Here is a 20,524-nt window from a genome sequence, read left to right on the forward strand (position 1 = left end):
ACGCCAATTTGCGAACGTGCGGAAGAGGATGAGACGGAAAATGTCTTAGACGAATTTTTCCTTTATGGGAGGAAGTAAAAGGGACGAGAAAAAAACCCATACGTGGATATCCATGATATAATTCCTATAATAAGATAAAATAAAATAGAAAACAGGGAAAAGTAACTTGAAATAAAAAGTAGAAATTAAAAATGAAACGTATCTCTTTCTCTGTAAAAAAAGTAAATTATAAAGAAAGTAAAGTAAATTAAAATATACAATATTTTTCATTTTATAGATATATTATTTTTCCTTAAAATTTTATATTTTAAATAAATTGATACTACCGTATGTTAGATTTATATTAGAGTTGACTTCGATATTTCTTGATGTTTAATTTTAGAGATAGTACGAGCTTACTCGGCTCTTTGAGAAAGTTTTCAAGCCTTCTAGTTTTTCAATAATTATTATTGCATATAATGTAATTAGTAAGAGCGAGTCGCTTGAAAAAGACGCCCATAAAACACGTTAATAAATCAGTTGAGTTTAGCAAGAGATTACGGCAAGCGTGCTGCGATAATATACATCGGCCACGTGTTAACAGTAAAACTAACCGCGTGTTTACAGACTCTTTAGCTATATTTACGTCCACGTCCACCGTAAACGTGCTTTCCCATAAAGATCTCTAATAATAATTTTCTCTTGTTGTCACACACATACATACGCGATACATAGAAAGGAAACGGTGCCATAAATCTCAATTCGATGCTCCAGAGGCAACAAAGTCGAGCTCCTACCTGGCTTTATTCATTTTATACTTTATTTGTTTGCCTTCATTTAGTTTCGAAGAGAAACGACGTATTAAAATTTGAATTTATAAACTTCTATTTATATATGAAAATTATATTAAATTATGAAAAAATATTTATCCTCCAATATATATGCGTTTTGGTTTCATAAAATGCACCAAGGTTTCACATATTAAAGAGATGGAAAGAATTCTTGAAGCAGGTAAAATTTGGTCGCAATAACGTGTGTTGAAATACTGGGTCAACGTTCGTGTGCCATGTAACTGATTTAGTTATACAGTTCTGGATGAGTTGACAACTTTCCACGCGAAGCGAGATCCATCGCTCGGTGGCTTTCCGCGCGAACAAGCTCCGTAAAAACATGGAGAGCTCGACAACTTTCCATGCAAAGCGAAGTGCACCACCCATCCTCCGACAATTTGCGTGAGAACCGAAGTCCATCACCCGTCAAGAAATAGCCACACAAATGTCAATACATTATTTGTCCTAAACTGAAGATAAATAAATATAACTTTTTATACTACATATATTTTATTATCTATATATTACAAATTATTATTATTTTATTATGTATTATATTACATGTATTATATATAATAAAATATTTTTGTAATAAAATAATAATTACATATTAAATCAACGCTGGATTTGTATCTTTATATAATTTTCATTTCTAAAATTAATCGTCTATATATCGATTACTATTTTTGTGCCATGCATTAAAGTTAGATCCTATTGAAATTATATGTATCAGTTAAGTTTTCCATTACATGTATTTAATATGGATTTAATAATTTAATTTTCATATTTCAAGATTTTATCTTTCGATTATTTTCATAGGAGCGGAGACGTTTTATCATTATCTCATTTAAAGCGCTGTATCAATATTGAAACGTTACATTCTCGGTAATTGTAGAGGTTAGTACTCGAGTTTTGGATTGCGATTTGAGAAAGCAATGTCTCTCGTTGTGTACATACATATTTTTCAAGTTGTTATTTATTTTTTTTTTTTTTTTTTTTTTTGTGCAGGAAAACTATTAAGAGTTGTTGTTATTGATATTGCTCTTGTTGTGGTGGGTGATGTCGATTCTGATGTGGAAGCGTCTGTTGCAGCGGTGGTTAAAGATTAGTATAACTGTCGTAGTTGCGATCTGTGATTATTTCGTTGAGAAACTACCTACAACGAATATTGTTGCAAAGTTGTATCATATTTTTTTTACGACAGCCGTTATGCCCTGTCTCTCGAGAGACGAGAACACTGGATGAAAACGTCAGTAGGATTTTGTTTGCAGACTGTTCCTATTACTTTTTTTTTGTATGATATACTGATGAATAACATTCCGACGATAAGCTGGGGACTCCGAACCGGAACTAAAACCGATAACATTCTTTTTTTTTTTCTTGTAATCGAATCAAAAGTCCGTAGCAAAATTTTTCACTAGTTTTACAACATCATAACTAAACCGATTAAATTATTTCGATTTACATTTTTTCTTCCGGCTATAAAACACATCTTTAATTTAATATATATATCTACTTTTATATATTATTACATATTTACATATATATATATATATGTATTTGTGAGTGTATGCGTGTAAATTACTTGCCAAAGTTGGTTTCACGCTTATCGGGAATAATCTCAATTAAAATAGAATTATAGAACGTCTAACGTTATGCGCTTCGTGATTTCAACAATCTAGATGAGATTAAGCTAAAGTAGCTCATTTATTCTCAAGAGTAAATACAGACGGAAAAAAAATTACGGGGTCTTAATTGAGAGCTCTCGAACGTGCGGTTATGTGATGGTTCGTGTTGGCGTATTATGCAAACGGGGAGCACATTTTGTAATTCGCACACAGCTTAATTATATATCATGCAAAATAATTCGAGCACTCATTTGGCAATGTTTTTTTTTATCCAGCTGCAAAAATGTTATTTTAATATTCATTTTAGTAAAATAAATGTTAACAATACTCTCATAATTATCATTTTAATTAATTACTTTAATTAATTTTTTATAATCATCTCGTAATATTTATTTTATATTCTTTTATCTTTTGTATTTTATTCATAAATAATTGTATATATTAATTAATTTTCCAATTTTTGTAATTTTGTTTCATTACACTTGCAGAAAGCCTACAGTTTGATATTAAATATATATTAAAATATATTAGAGAAAATAAAGACAACATTATCTCGTTAAATTTTAGATATCGCCGGCGGTTATTTATGCTTCATCATCAGCATCCTGGGGATCGGTGTTGTGACGGCAATAATCGGCGACGTCGCCTCGTATTTCGGTTGTACTTTGGGCATCAAGGACTCTGTCACCGCGGTGGTATTCGTCGCCCTTGGTACGAGCATCCCCGGTAAGTGTCAAACAAAATTTCACGAATTTCTCCAGATCATGCAAAACTGTTACAAGCTATTGCGTTGCCCCGGAAATTATCCACAAAATTTGTTTATTCTTTTTTTTTGACCAAGTTTATTGAGACTGATTATAAAACAAATAAAATTCTATTCTCTTTATTTTACTCTTTATTATGCTCTGTATAACTGAATAATAATATGATGATTATTTGACAATTATTGATAATAATATGTTGTTTAATTCGAATATTTGATAAAAAATATTTTAATACTGTTTTAAGGTTGTTTAAAAGTTTCAATAACGGGATTGCTATTTAAGTATTGTAACTGCTGTAAAAAATTTCGATATTCTTTATTATGTATGATTTTAAATAACCGAATTACTATCTCGTTCTCAAAAAATAATTGTTAAAATATTTCTATAATCTATTATTTTTTTGAATAATTATTTTTGCTTAAATAATTGTCATAATTTTTACTGCTTTTTATTAGCTTGAAAAATTACTTATAATGGATGAAAAAATTCAGATTTTTCATATTCTCTTCTATTTGATAAATAGCCTTCTGTCAAGCTTTTTTCGACGATATAATTAGAAGGAACAGCACTGAACGCTGCCATGTTGGAAAAGTTATAAAACCTTAATGAACGTAATTGCTGTCACTCTAAAACTTTATTTATGTCGCAAGAAAGTTGAATGACTTTCGGAAATTCCTCGCTGTACGATTTTGCGCAACAAATCTTAATTCCTAGTTCTAAAATTATTAAAGTGCAAGCATCCGCGTTACATCGTATGTTTATTTTGGCGTTTATTTCTGTTTCATATAATATACTCATCGTAAACGCATATATTATGTATATGTTAACTGTAATCAAATAGTCGTGTTGTTTTTGTAGAAAACACAGCGATGTGATTTTGCAATAATTTACTAAATTTTCTTATTATTACAAAAACGTTATAAGAACGTGTACTTAATAACAATTGTTCGCAATAATATTGTTTCAGTAGAAAAATATTATTTATCGGTGGTGTGTTTTCAAAATTATACGAGATAGTAACATATATTAAGGGAGGAGGAGAGAAAGGGAGAATAATATTCCAAGACTGTCTTGTATTAAAGGAGCGATTAATATGCCTCTGTCCTGTTAGTTTACCTTCGCATCTCGCATTGGTCGCATTCCACTTATGGCGTCCGCCATATTGCGACAGCGTTTTGGGATTACAGGAGTGCGGCGATAATTTATTGCAGCTGGTCTTTGTAGTCTAGGAACAATAGCCGCCTACAACCCGTGTCCTTTCGCATACGGGGTGGAACGTTTGATGCGTGCTAACCATAAGTTTGGATTGAACGCCTGTATGGCCCAGGGAAAGTTACAGAAACGTTGCGGAAATGTTGCATGGCAAAGTTGCAATATTGCGAGCCCGTCGCTCAATATAGTCGTGCAAAATTGCAGCCATATTAAAACGTCCGTTCTCGGGGATAGCTCGCATTGTAAATAAAATTTATTTGTGTTGATGCAACGTTTCTGCAAACATGTACACACGACGTTACAGAGATAATCTTGTTGAACAAACATGAAGATGTTAAAAAAAAAAAAAAAAAAAAGAAAAAAGAAAAAAGATTTGCGTCATCTTTCTCTCTTACATGTGCATTTTTCTCAATAAAAGCAAAAATAAATTTGATAAATAATATGTGTGCGTTAATTATAATTAATTATAATGTAACATTATAATAGGTATTGAAACGTTTCTGTATTTTTCTAGAGACCCAAGACGTGCCTGGCCGCGAAATAACGAAAATGACTGAAATCGAAGGTCAATAAGGTTATTAGCTTACTTGAATGTTCGTATATCTTCTTTCAATATCTTTTCCAGATTTTCCAATCTCGTCTAGGCTGAAATTAGTAATTGATTGGCATTTCTTAAAATTTGTCCTGTGGCTTCTATACATTTACACTCTATAGCATTTTTACTACTTTTTTTCTGAAGGAATTAAATTCAAATATATAGAAAAGACAAGGGGCATCTTTAACGCCCTACGAGCTTCCAATATATTTTAATCTTGTTGGATTTTTCATTTATTATACATCTCTTTTTACAATGTCTCTGCAACATTCTGTGCTGTGTGATTCTTTCAAGTATCTCGAATATTTCACACTTCAAACATTTTTACGTGACAATTTAAATTATTATAAAAAAATAAGCACTATATTAAAGCAGCTTTTAATATTTCCATTGAATTGTAGAGACTAAATGTATTATTACAAATAGATATTAAAATATCCAAATAATTATAGAGAGAGAAATTAATTAATCAATATACATTAAAATTTTCAACAGCAATATTGCGACCCCTAACTTCTGTATTATCTACTATTTTTTTCTAAAGCCCTATTCGTACGAAATAAAAGTATTTAGTAAGTCACTTGAGTGAGCGTTATCAAAAGCTATTAAAAGCTTAACGATAACCGTAACATTTCAAGTTTCTGGGTCAACAGGATATGTCGAAAATTTACATCTAAAACAGCGTCTGCCTTGCGTGAAATTGATTATCCTAAATATATCTATAAAATATTAATGCGCAGTGAACTACCCCAATTTGACAATAGGAATTAATAAAGAGATTCTAAAATTCTGCTACAGTTTTAGCTATCATTATTTAAAGACGCATCACGGTATAGCCTTTTTCTTGGAAACCTTTGCATTTGCTATAAATTAAAGTAGGTATATAAAAGTAAATATATTCCAGTGGTGGAGGTAACTTTTTCACTGTCTTTTCTCTCACTATCCGTGGAGTATAAAATAAAGCATGCTTTTTGTCGGTAAAACGGTTGAATATATATACATATGGTTAAAAAATTCAATGAACATTCGTGTTGTAGAGAATATTTTATTATCGTACAATTTCTTCCACACTTTTATTCTCTCTCTCTCTCTCTCTCTCTCTCTCTCTTTCTTTCGAAATATTTTTCTATTTTCTTTTTATCTGCAACCATTCTGGATTCTTTTTTTTTTAAAGAAAACTCTCTGACTCTTTCTCTTTTAATCTTGATGCCTGATTTTCAAAATACATATCCCTGTGTCATATACGATATCTTCGTATATATTTTTTTCTGTAGTGTTGAAATGACCCCTTTTGCTTTTCCTAGATCGCATAACGGACTATGCGCTTCAAAATTGTATCTGTCCCGGAGGCTGAGCCATCACGTTCGAATATCGACAAAATTTGCATGACGTATTGGTTTCCTGGCTAGATTACTTAAGTCGCTATGCCTCTCCTTCTGCTACTATCTCTCTAGGTGTTTCTTCTCCTCGTAGAAACTCCGCAAGTAACTCTCTTCTCCCCGAGACTCATCAATATTTATGCCAAAGGGTACCTACGATCTTCCAAAGTACCGTTTGAGATCGGTTCGGCGAGATCCTCCTTTCCGTACATTGCCGACAAAAAAAAAAAAAAGCACGAAGAATTTCCTGAGACTACCTGTACAGGGTGTCCGAGAATTGCGCGCAATATTCGATACAATTCATCGCGATTGTTGCTACTAATAAGTTGTTACTGATGTTGTGACTGTCGCTATATTATATCGAATTTTTTTTTACCGACTAATATAAATAACTGTATATTATAATTTTTTATAAGTCACAGAATTATATAACGTCGTAATTAATTATATTTACAATCCTTTCATATTGTAATTAATTATGTACAAATTTATATTCTTTTTATACAATAAAAATCCATTTTTTCTTAATTATCGACCAATCGTTGCAATAGATTACAAATTTAGTTGACAATTAATAAACCTTGTATATAAGCGTAACAATTTTATTAATAAATTGACAAAGCAATCGTTAAAACAATTAATTATGCTCTGAATTAATGCAAGGCTGACTATCATTCACGGTTGATGAATTATTGGGCATTAGTATTGTGACGACAGGCAGTAGTGAATATCAACGACGTACACCGACGACGAGCGTAAGCTCAGCGTAAACAATCGCGCTCGCTAGTTCGATTGATTAATTAGTACACGGAGAGAGTACACGGAATAACGGCAGCGCAAAGTAAAAGGAAAATGAAAAATTGCAGGACACCGCGCGGCAAAGAGAGATCTGACAAACTCTTATCGATTGCACATCGGAAATGATGAAAGAAATTTCTCTGATGAAAAATATATGTATACGTATCAAAATGCTTGTCCCCCGGGGATATATAAATTTATACAAGGACCCTGTTCTCGAACAATTAATTCAGAACGACAAATTTTATTTCTTCTGTCACACTCTCGCATTTATATATTATATATTGTATATGTATAACGTAATTCCGAGACTGAATTTCGAGCGCACACGTGTGCTATTACACCACGTTTCGCGAATCTATCTCGTGACGCGGGATTTTCTTGCCCGCGTAACGACACGCGAACTCGCCGAACTCACTTTGCATCGAACTTGTTCCGAACTGTGAACTGCAAAACTGATATTGAATCGCGTGCTCGGCGCCAAACGTCGAAGCATCAGCCGCAAATCGTTCTACCTCGGTGCAGCCGCGGCGATCTCCGATTCCCGACGGGATGCGTCCCATAAATCCACCCCTCCCCTCCCCCCCCCCTCCCCGTTGCAATGAAACGCAGTTTTATCTCACAAACGCTGCGAATCAAGTGCACGTAATACGCGCGAGTCGCGATAAAAGCGGCACTGGGTTAAGGTTAACGGTAAATATTACGCTTACGAATAAATTTTCTCACGCTATTTCGGCATTACCCTGTATATTAGAATTTAAAGACTGTCCTTGCTTAAGGATGTGTGAACTATATATAATAAATTTATAATTTTATTTTAGAAATTGATAGTGATGAAAATGAAAATATACTGACTGAAAAAAAAAAAAAAAATAATAATAAAAAGTAAAACAATATAATAATAAAAATAAGAATAATAATAAAGTATCACTTGTGTGATTGCGTTTCTCGTTATTTTCAAGTAGTTTTAAGCACTTCAGCGTTCTGATACAAGTTCTAAATTCCGATATAAATGTCCATTGTTCATTCTATTAAAAAATAGGAGCGAGGGAATGGGCGATGAAAAAGTGATAACGGGAAAAAAAATATCTCAGGGAATAAATGACGACCGATGTATATGTATGCGTACACAACACGAATGCATTTTTCATATCATAGATATCTCGGTCGTCGGCCTTACAATACGATATTATTACGCGCGTTTGAAACACAATAGCTATACATTGAACTGATTTTACAACATCGATATTTCTTATTAAAGCTACAACGTCTTATCTCACTTACACATACTTATTGTTCTTGATTGATTTTATCAATTAATTGAATTTATATATTCGCAGCAATTGATGCAAATTTTACAAATCTCAAGAGGTATAATAAAAATATGCAAGACGTGTTATTTAAAGTTTATTAATTATTTTTTGTATTTGTTTTATACCTAGAGAGTAGATGCCTACGTAATTTTTTTTTAAAAGATTATTATATATAGTCTTTTAATGAAAAATATGGTACGAGGTAAGGTTTTACTTGTATTTTACTATAACACGTATAATATTCTGTACCATAATAACTGCATAAAGTTAGAGAAAAACGTAAGAATACATACTCTTCTAACAAGAGTCACGTTTTGTTCTTCGGTAGTTCCTATCTCGGTGCTCTCGATATATATATATATATATATTCTCGATATATATATATATATATATATATATTCTCTACTCGTTAAAATGACAAAGACTCGGATTTATTCCAGATACGTTCGCGAGCAAAGTGGCAGCTTGCCAGGACAAGTACGCCGACGCGAGCGTGGGCAATGTCACCGGGAGTAACGCGGTGAACGTCTTCCTGGGGATCGGCGTCGCGTGGAGTATCGCCGCCATTTATCGTGCCTGCCACAGCGAACCGTTCCTCGTCGAACCCGGCAAGTAAGTGAATCAATCAAACAATTATCATTAAAAAAAAAAAAAAAAGAAAATGCTCGATTCGCTATACATTTAAGCAACAGTTCGGAGCATGATTCGGTGATTTCCGGAGATGAATCGCTAAATTATTGAAAACCACTTCCTCCTGAAAGACGCTTTTTAATGTGACAGATGATGACGCGATCACTCTTTTGAAGCGATATCAATTTTATAAAAAAAAAAAAAAACCCCAAAGTCAAGGCATTTCTGAAGATATATCTTTTAATTAAGACGCGTGTATTTAATTAATCTAGATAGTTTTCGCGATAGATCTGACGTTGTCACGACAGGATCAGATAAGATGATCCACGATGATGTCGAACGAGACAATATTAGGGTCAGAGTAAAATGGCGACATGTCCTCGATAACCGGCCGTCATTTCCCATTTACGATCTCGTTCGTGAAACTATCCTCAAGAAATTTGATCGAGGCATTACGAGAGCAGCTTGGACGATGTTGCAACAGTTAACGTGTGTGATCGTCATTGCATATCGCGCTAAAAAATGATGCATCGACGGAAGAATTCAAAATCAGCTGTTTATCCGTTTTAATCCTTGAGCCATAGTGTCTCAACAGTGAGACCTTTTTTATAACGGTTTTTAATTATTTTAACAAATTTCTCACCGTTAATAGCGGTTTTTTTTTGTAAAAAAAGTAAGCAAAGTACATTTTTATTTGCATAACTATTATAAACGAATAAATAGTCAAAGTTGTTGCTTTTTATGAAAATGATTTATTTTTTACTAATCTATTATCTAATATTAAAACGACTATTTAATCAAATATTCAGGATACCCTGAAGTAATTTTCAGAATTGTTTCAGTTTTTTTCGTTTCGTTGTTTCTTATAATCATTAAAAAAATATGGAAATATCAATATTTTCTACTATAAATTCAAATAAATAATTTGAATATCTTTTCCGGGTCACTGAATCCAAATCTGTCAAATTAGAATTTTAAAATTAAAAAATGCAATCCAATATAGCGGGTCAAACTTTCAAAAAATTTTTTTTTTAATTTTAAAAATCTGACTTCAGATTTATCATCAGCGACCCGTAAAACCATCAGATATAAAATTTCAAAAAAATCGGTGTAATAAATTAAAATTTATGGCTCGTGGGTTAATAGATGTGACATTTTACACCGAATTGATCAGAACTGTTTTGGAAATTTGTGAATTCATAAATTCTCCGTTAAAATGACAGTTTGAATTTTGAATTTTCAACATTTCGCGTGCATTATTTCGTCCGGAAAATAACGTCGCGTAGAAGTCGTCAGTTGTGAATCCCTTCACAATTTTCTACGCTACGGTGCTGATATTCTATTTTACGAGGATTTCGACGAGAGTTACCGTTCACGAGATTCAACTTTGCATCAAAGTATATAGAATTTTCGCAAAAATCAATGACATAAAATATTTTTTGCATATTTTAATCAATTAAATTATCGCGTCCGCTTTATTAACACAAAATTTCGATAAAAGTAGTACATTTTGCCTCTTCTTTTCCGGAAAAAAATTTAAGCGACAAGTCGTCAGTCAAATTGTCAGTTCGTGGTGCACACATAGTTATCGAACTTGCAAATGCCCATCCGTCGATCTACCTTAAACGAGAGTCAAGTTTCGACGTTGTCGATCCGGAATTGGGAATGAATCTGCCATCGTGGCGACCAAGTTTTCCCATTTATCTTCGAAGCGAGAAATCTCGCTGAAATCTGGAGTTCGAAGTCTCAACAAAATAGAAAGAAGATGTCCTCTGATCAATTTTTACACTTATCTAATAAATATACGAGTTTGTTCGAGCCAACCATAAATCGCGTTAATTTTTAAGACTTTCAGGAATTAATAATTTATAATATATTTATTATTTTGTTATTTTACTTAATATTATATTATTAATATATCGTTTTAAGAAAGAGAGTGGAGAGAGATGATTTTAAATAGTCGTAAAGTTCAGTACTTTACCCGTTTGACCTCTTTCGCGTCTCTCTAAAATTCCAAATACATAGGCGGATTTTCTCTAACTACATTTCCGTGACATATTTTATGACGCAGCTTGGCCTTCTCAGTCACCTTATTCTGCAGCGAGGCTTGCCTGGTGATCGTGGTGCTGTTGGTGAGGCGAATGAAGTCGATCGGCGGCGAATTGGGGGGACCTTTTATACCGAAGGTCGTCACATCCACGTTCCTCTTCTCCCTCTGGCTGCTCTACCTCATCATGTCCACCCTTGAGGCCTACGGCGTAATCCAGGGCTTCTAAACTAAGAAAAAGGCCCGTGCAACGCCATTACGTCGGCCTATCCACTACGTATATATATATCTATCTTAGCTCTGGCGTTCGCCAAGGCGTGTGCTCAACGAAACTACTATCCGGTAAGTCTGTCAACTGTTTTAACAGTTTCGCGCATTTCGATTGCCGTGCGGTTCAAGATCATATACCGTGTCTATTTTTGGAAAATATCGAAAGCCCACATTGACACCAAGACACCATTAAAGCGTCAACGATATCGTTTCGTGCTGTTGCGAGCTGTTGAATTCAACTACTATATAAATTAATATGATCAGATATTCGGAAGGTAATCGACAGAGATGTCTTAAGCCAAGATTAAATATAGCGAATGACCACGATCCTTGCAGACAACCTCTTGTCTTTGGTTTCACGTGATTTACATTCGAATTCATTTATCCAAACTAAACAAAGAATTTTTTATTTTACACATCGCTTGTTGTTTTACGAGATATTCTTAAGAATTTTATTTGGAACGCATAATAATATGGAAGAATAATTTATACTGCAAATCACTCAGAAATTATTGTATATTAAGGCTCCCGAGTAGTCGCCGAGAAACTCCGAGTTGGCGACAGCCATAACTACGGTAGAAATAAGAACCAAATCATTATTGCCCTCTCTTTTTATCTTGCATTATCTGTTTCTTTTTTTTCTGTAATCACCGCGGCCGTATTGGATCGTGACGTCTCATAAGCGAGAAATAACAGCTAAATTATTCTTGCGTGCCATTTTTAAATAAAAAGCTTAGCAAGGAATATACCATGTGGAAGGAACATTTTTCCTTTCTTTAGATAACTGTGAAACCGCGTGTTTTCCCGTGTAAGTAGGCTTATTTTGACACTCATTTCACGGCTATTTATTAATTGTCAAAGAGAAAGCTTAATTTTCGGACACTTTTACAAGTGTGCCAAAGCGATCCATGATTTCATTGAAATATCTTTTTATTTAAAGATGGCACGCAAGAATAATTTGGCTATTATTTCTCGCTTATGACGTCAGGATCCAATGTGGCCGCGGTGACTACTCGGGAGCCTTAATTTCAAATTTATTATTTTTTTCTCATTTCATTTTAATTTAGGCTAATTTTCTACATCTTTTTAGCATCGTAACCCAACTCCTTTTAATTCCTTCTCTTATCCGTATAAATCTTTCTTTAAACGATCCCCGATTTTGATTGCAGGATACAGAAGCGGAATCGGAATGGCACGATTCCGCGAAGAACAAATTCTGAACTGTGCCGGGAACTCACATAAGTTCACCCCCGACCTGAGACAATTAACAACGAACGTGATCGCGTGACGTATTAAATGAGTGGATACGTGTATGTGTGCGTGCGTATGCGTGTGAAGATACCTGAGAGCGCAAGTGTGCGTGCTTGCGTGAATCCGTCTAATGAAGAGAAGAAAGAGAATCGATCGAGAAGAGAACGAAGGAAGGAAGGAAGGAAGAAAAGGTAGCGAAGTGTGCGCGAAAAGAAAAAAGTGGGTTTGCCTTAAAATAATTCGAAAAAGAAAAAAAAGAAAGAAAGATAAGTGCGTTGTTCTAGTCATGCCGTAATTCGCCCGCGAGGAGAATTTGGCTGCAATCAAAAAAAAGGAAAGGAGAAGAAGTGAACATATGATATGTTTAAGAAGGTATACGTATGTGTACGCGGTCAAAAAAGAAAAAGGGGAAAAAAATCTCGCGAGTACGTGCGTGTATTTATTTAATCCTCTAAAGGAGTACAGGTTTCTATGGTATTTTAGTAGCGGACCGTATTGTGCAATTCCTCTTTCCGCCAGAGAAACGACGTCGCTAATTTTATATACACGCGTATATATTATTGTACGATATATATTCCTTTTGTGCGTCGAGGGAGTCTTTGACGTCGGATCGATTTTCATAAGGAGATTTCAAACGAGTGCGAAGGCACCTGAAGCAGAAATGAGCAACTATTGAACGTAGTTGTGCAATATAGGGCCAGGTCTGAAAATCAAATTTTTAATCCCTCTCTCTCTCTCTCTCTCTCTCTCTCTCTCTCTCTCTCTCTTTTTCACATTTCATATATTTAAAAAATTATTTTCTACTCTGATGTTACATATATCAGTGTCGAATTATTGTATTGTTCGTTGAAAATATCTTTCTCCTCGACGTATATTTCTTTGAGTAAAATATATTTTTTGTTAAACTTTTGCGACGAAAGACTTGCAGTCTCTGAGATTCAAAAAAATGGCGATTGGTCCGACATTGCACGACCGCGTCGGATTTGTGGTAGAATTCGAAAACATAGTGCATTTTTATCGTTGCAATAATTGCATAGCCACAAAATGTGTGTATGTGTGTGTGTGTGTGTGTGCGTGTATGTCTGTACCAGCACACGCGTACGAATCTAGTCGGATTTGCCGTTTTAGTGATGCGTATTTGCCATTGGTCAAGGTTGCCGGATCCTTTCATCTTCGGATCTAGAACAGCCGTTGTGTCATTGCCATCTGTCATGTGTGTGAAATGGAATAAATAAATAACTTTTTGACAAACGACCGCAAGTAAATTGCGCGATTCATTTTATGTGTAAAAGATCAGGATAAGCTCCCCATAAGTGGGGGAAAAAAATTGTTATTGAAATCTTTTTTAGAGAGTTTTTTTTTCAATGTAAATGCCATATATAACGGTTTAGAATTCAAAGTGAGACATGGCGTAGTAGAATTTAGATCTCAGGCAACCCTGTTGAGACGATTTATAAATCCCTCTCAGCGTTCGCGGCGAAAAAAATTATACTTTCCCGTTGTTCGAATTAAATTTTTTGCACAAGTAAGTAGACTAGGTTATTAAGTCAATGTTAATGACGTCTATCCAAATCGTATCTTTCGAATTTTATATCAATGAATAATTTATAGAGAGAACTTTCATAAGCGAGTAATAATTACTTGAACTTACGAGTCGTTTATCATTCGATTAATTAATGAAACTTTGATCAAACAACTCTCTTTGTCGACTTGTCTGACATCGACTCTTAAAAATTGCAATATTAATTAAAATTACGCATAATTATAATGTGCTTCATTGAACTTGAAACTCTAGATTACGTAAAAATTCATAAAATTATTGAATAATATTCTTGACAAAATATGAGAAATACAATTTTCAAAACATATCTCGTTCTCAAACTTGGAAAACTTAGACAAACCTTAAAAGATATAATAAAAAAAAATATGTAAAGCTTGCGTGTATTGTATAAAACACGTTTTCTAATCTTTCAAATATTTTTCGAAATCTTCAGCTATTTTCATCATTTTCTTATGAACGTCATTAGAGAGGGATTTCGAGATTGTCGTCAATCGGGACGACAACGTGAAGCGTTAAGAAATTAAATAACTATCTTGCTAGCAAGATCACGTTATTAAATACCAACAGAAACATATTTACAATTGTTAAGGATAGCTAGATATCGCGACAAACGTTGATTAGACTCGTCCCTCCCCCTCACTTCCCCCTACTCCCCGCGAATTGCATCGCGACCTTCGTTCGAATGTAATAAATCGCACTCGTTTCTTCAAAATTACAACCTAAAGAATCACATTTCTTTTCCGCGAAATCAAAGTGTAACATAATCCAACGAAATGTTTCGAATTTTTATTTTAAGCGACTGCATTCTAATCGCGAAAGTTCAAGAAATGCATTATGATTAAAAAATGAAAAAAAAAAAAAAAAAAAATAAATAAATAAACGATTCTTTACGGTGTCAATTTTGAGAAGAAGGGGCGTAAAAATGTTCTCGTTGGTCTTCACTGCCTTTGATCGAGGATCGCGTCATACGCGGGGCGAACAGTTATCCAAATTGGGCTCGCTATGAGAACCCAAAGACACCCATTTCAGGATGTCTCGAAACCAATCTACGATATGATATCGCTTGAAAATCGCATCTAATCGAATACACGATCTGGATTCAGAGTGTATCTCACTCCCCCTCCTCCCCCCTCCCCGCCTCATTTGCGCGACCAGTATTGAATTTTAAGTTTACAATTGTTACAAGAATCGATTTTACGGAGATTTTAGGGAGTACGTCTAAATAAAGGCGGCCATTTTTAGAGGAGAGCGCGACGACATGTTCTTATGGATAGGAGCAAAGAAATACCTCATACGAACATGATTACGAATATTATTGCTAGCATTTTGTAACCGGCTTTTTTGTAACACACACACTGTGAAGGAAGAAATTGTTTCCCCGCACACACTCTCTCTCCCCCACCCCCTCAATCGTCAACGATTAATCTCAGATTTAATCTCTGTCAAGTGTGGTGTCTTAAGACGAGGTGCTTTCCCTTACAGAGGATGTCGCTTTTAAAAATAGTTGCGTCTCCAAACGAGCTGCACGTGGAGTATAAGCTCGTTTAAATCTGTGAGTATCAACCTAATACATCTGAAATGACAAATGTGACATATTTAGTGGCTGCTGCAGAGTATTACGAAAGCGCGGCGATAAGCTAATGATCAAGCATTAATCCTGATTCTCAAGCTATTGTGTTATAGATCAAAAAAGCACGATTTATGAAAGGACAGAGAATCATTGTTACTTTGGCAATTAAATTTCATGGTGTAATTCTGCTCGCGATGGAACTCTCTCGTTCTCTTTTACCTTCTATTTTCTTCTCTCTCGTTCTTCTCTCTCTCTCTCTCTCTCTCTCTCTCTCTCTCTCTCTCTCTCTCTCTCTCTCTCTTTCTTTTTTACAGTCGTATTGAATTATGATGCCGAATAGAAAAGATTTATGCAGTCTTTCAGTTTTAATATCATATATATCTCATACATCTCAATTAATACGAGAATGAACACGTACAATTATCTCGATTTATATAAATCGCTGTTATTTTATTTTACAAAATTTAAATTGCATTTCATTGATCGACACGTTTGTTTTGTTTAATATATATTCGTATTATTTAATAAATTAATTTTATGAAAATGCCGTTAACTTAATAGAATCAGCTTGCAAAACATGATAATAAATATTTATTTTCGTTAATTAATAAATGTCTGTATAAATTAACTTTGATTGTCAATTTTACATTTTACAAGTTTGCTTCATCAAACGTTAACGATGAAATAATGAGAGAAAAGTGTTGTTTATTTTCAGATGTCATTCGAAAAAATAATTCATAGAATCTTTTGATTTTGGTATTATAATCCAACATGACTGCGGAATATAATGTCTAATTAAAAATCGTCATTGCTAAATTGGTTTTCATTCATCATTTTTAAATTGGTTTGAATCCAGTATATTTGTATATTCCGTTTTTTCGTTTCAAAACAATACAAATACAAAGTTTCTTTTCCGTCCTAAAAAAAAAATTGCTTCCGTTCAATCTGATATATTAACTAATGTGGCTGCTTGACGTACATATTAATATTATATTAATATTTATTAAACAACTCTAATTAAACGCGATATATTAAATTCAAAGAAAATGTAGATGCAACACACTTTCAGTCTGACAATGTTTAAATTAATTATATTACGTTAATTATATTTTCGCTCAATATATTTCGTAATAATATGTTAAATTAATTTATTTTTATTACAATATACAATAATTTATACGTACTTACTACGCAAAATAAAAAGAGTCTTGTAATAAGAGAGTGTAACAAATTATTATTGTACAGTATATCAAATTTTCAAGTTATTAAATAAATCAAAAGTATATACATATTTATCATAAAAGTTGTGCATATTTAGATATACTCAAGAATACTCAAATTAATATAATAAATATAATTATCGAAATAATAATTTTAATTACATTTACAATTAATTATTTTTATAAGCAACACTGTATATGCTGTAAGATTTGTACATAATTAGTTTTTTTGTGTTATTCTTGTCCCAATGATTATTAAAAATAATTTAGAATTTAATTGAAATTTATAAATGACGGCAACATTATCATAATTAAATGTGTTGTAAAAATCATTTTTTTTATTAATTTTATTGAGGCGGTGTTGAAGCTAATTTTTAATCTCGTAACTTTCTTAACTTTATTTTGTTACATTATATGTATAATTATATATATATATATATATATATACACATATAATAAAAGTAATTTTATTATAAGTGTACTTTCCAACCATTGCCTACCAATATATAAATATAAAAGATATTTAATAGTTTTTAATAATTTGATTTTAAAGCATCTGACGCATTATAGTATTGATTAAAAAATTTTGAAGAATTCCGCCTGTTGGATCAATATTATATATTTGTTGACTTCTTTCAGTTGAATAAATTTTTTGAAATTGTCGATTCCTTCTTTTTTATATTCCTTTTGCGATTTTTCCTTTGTTCCTGCTGATGTTGTAATTAAATTTGTTAATCAATCAATTCGCATGCAATCAATGTATTATTTAAAATATTCTAAATACAGAGAACATTTTCTTCGTTAAATTTATTGTTAAATTAAATTTCATTAGATTAAAATTATCGTTTTAAAATAATTGTGTGCGAAATATGCTGACTTAAATCGTTATCGTTCTTCGACTCATTAACAATTATTTTTCTTTTATTTGAATTTTTCAATTCCATCTTTTCTTTCTCTGCTAAATCAAGAAAAAAAAATACAAGGTAATTTTCTAATTCTTTTATATTCGTCTCTCTATTTAAAATCCGCGAATATACTTATTTTATTTTATTTTAAATGCAAAGTATATAGTGTATGTATACACAGAAAATGTGGCTGTAAATAGAAAAGATTCCGAGAGAGAAAGAGAGAGAGAGAGAGAGAAAGAGAGAGAAGGAAAGGTAAATTGAATGTACAAGGAGGAGAAAGAGAGATAATTTAATTTAATAGCAAAGGAACGTAATGGGAACTTATAACGGCAAAGAAAGTTTCTACTATTAGTCTACAAATTAAGTTAAACGCAATGATTTCAATCATAAGATCGTTCCAGCACGTTTAATTTACTGTTTACTGAAAGCAGAACTTTTTAACCATGCCTTTGCTACCGAGAGCTCAAAAATAAACGTCGAAGAATATTTCCGACCGCCAACCACGAAAAGAAAAGCGCACGCTTGTATAAAAAAAATGGAAAAAAAAAAATGAGAACAACAGGCGAATAAATATTTTATTAATCCGAGTTTCGCGATAGTTGTGTATTATGTAAGTATGTAATGTGCGCGTAAAAAGTAAAGGCGTACACAAGAAGAAAGACACTCAATAGCAAAGCGTTCAAGTGATAATACAGTAAAAACGGGATCCGAGGGCGTCTCCCCGAACCTTCGTCGCTCGACTGCTCGACCGATTGGACAGCTGTTTACGCGAATATATATACATAGTTTCAGCGAAGGAGACAGTTATATATATATATATACGACAGTAAATTCGCCGATAGCGAAATGTGCTCCAGGTGGGCTAAGAGAATGTTCCGAACACGTTGTATAACGCGATACCAGCGGCGCGTTTCAATCTCATTGTTCTCCAGAGGACTCGGCGATAATTGACTCCGCATCGAGGAAATGAGAATAAAGTCCACCTTTGTTTCCCACCCTAGTTTTGCGTCGCACACGCTGGGCGTGTTTATTACCAAGTATCAAAAAAAAAAAAAAGAAAAAAAAAGAAATAAAAAAAAAAAAAAGAAAACAATAAGAAAAAAGGCGAAAATCATAACACACAAATTTATTTTTGGAAAACATTTTCCACGCGACGTTCGAACTTTCGACTCGAGGCGCACCTGGTTGCACGCGAGGCTCCCCCGTCCTGGGAATCAGAGAAGACAGCAAATGGGAATAATTAATCGAGCGTAATCAAAAGTGCTACACGTACCTCAGCGCTCGTTTGCATTGCAGCGTCGTCGACGAGGATTCAACAATGACGTACGATCTCTCTATTTCTGTCTCTTTCCCCCTATCTCTCTTTCCATTCTCTCTCTCTCTCTTCGCCTTTTTCTATCTATCTATATATTTATCTATCTACCTGATTTTCTCTCACTTCTCATGCCTCTTTCTCCCTTCTCTCTCTCTCTCTCTTTCTCTCTCTGTCTCTCTGTCTCTCTATTTTCAAATACCCGATTAAAGAGTTTAGAAGAAGAATGCAATCTATCATTTGTGAAGTATGCATTCGATACTTGAATAAAAATTTAAAACATTAAAATAAAAATTAGAATTCTAAACTCTTGAATATGAAGTGACACACGATTTAAAGTAGACCTTACGAAATATGGACTCTAAATCCTTCCTGTTCTCTCTTGCACAATTCTTTCGATTTCCCTTTTAATCTAACATTAAACAACTGTAGAGTAAAATAAAGCACGATTAATGATAAAATTTTACACACATTGATCGGAAAATTATTAGTTCTCTCGAGACTTAGAATTCACTGTCAGACACCCCGATTCAGATAAAGTGCGTGATCAAACTGTTGGAATAGTTTGAAATAGAAATTGAAGGAGATTTTCTGAAGTTCCTCGAGTTGAAACGGAATTGATCAAAGGAAACAATTTTTTGATCAGGTTACAATACTCGAAAGTTCGATTATTCAAACAATTTAGGCACAAAAGGAGGTTTCGAACGCGGAAAAAAAAATATTCCTCGGAAAAAAGAGTAATCTACTGTAATATGTTCCTTTCTTACGATATTCCGCGCGCCTAATTTTACTTCATTACATATTTTATCTAAATTAAAAAATACACACGCAAACTGTGTTCAAATATGTATATTCTCAGGCCTGAAAAATTCAAAAAATTTTCGTTATTACTATATATAATTGAGCTCATAATGTTTCAATAAAGAATTTTTACTATTATATCGATAAATCGCGCGCAAATCTTTCAAAATCAATTAATTATATAACAAATTGTAATGGAAAGTGAAATACAATTGGATCGATAAAATTTGTGTTTATCAGAAAATTATCGCAAATGTCAGATTTTGTTTCATTAATTTCAATTAATAATATAATCGTGTTGTTCTCGTTTTCACTTTCAAATATTGAAATGTAATTTATCTTTCTACCAAAACGCGAAAGCATACCTCATAGTTCTCTATATTCGATTTCATATTACATCTGATTGTAAATTTTATCTCTATTTATTTTTATATTTTATTTTATTTCTACTTGTTT

General features: G+C 33.1%; 1 protein-coding gene across 4 annotated transcripts in view; it reads left to right on the plus strand.

Moving 5' to 3' along the window:
* Calx (sodium/calcium exchanger Calx) overlaps nucleotides 1-19,593 on the plus strand; it is a 66,951-nt gene extending 47,358 nt beyond the window's left edge. For all 4 annotated transcript variants that reach the window (XM_072907567.1, XM_072907568.1, XM_072907569.1 and 1 more), the window contains exons 6-9: nucleotides 3,005-3,163; nucleotides 8,939-9,110; nucleotides 11,200-11,517; nucleotides 12,615-19,593. In XM_072907567.1, the coding sequence (XP_072763668.1) occupies nucleotides 3,005-3,163; nucleotides 8,939-9,110; nucleotides 11,200-11,404 (536 nt within the window). In that variant the 3' untranslated portion in view covers nucleotides 11,405-11,517; nucleotides 12,615-19,593. The remainder of the gene's footprint in view (nucleotides 1-3,004; nucleotides 3,164-8,938; nucleotides 9,111-11,199; nucleotides 11,518-12,614) is intronic.
* Nucleotides 19,594-20,524: the final 931 nt, after the last annotated feature.

The sequence above is a fragment of the Anoplolepis gracilipes genome, chromosome 15 (assembly GCF_047496725.1).
Source record: "Anoplolepis gracilipes chromosome 15, ASM4749672v1, whole genome shotgun sequence".
NCBI lineage: Eukaryota > Metazoa > Arthropoda > Insecta > Hymenoptera > Formicidae > Anoplolepis > Anoplolepis gracilipes.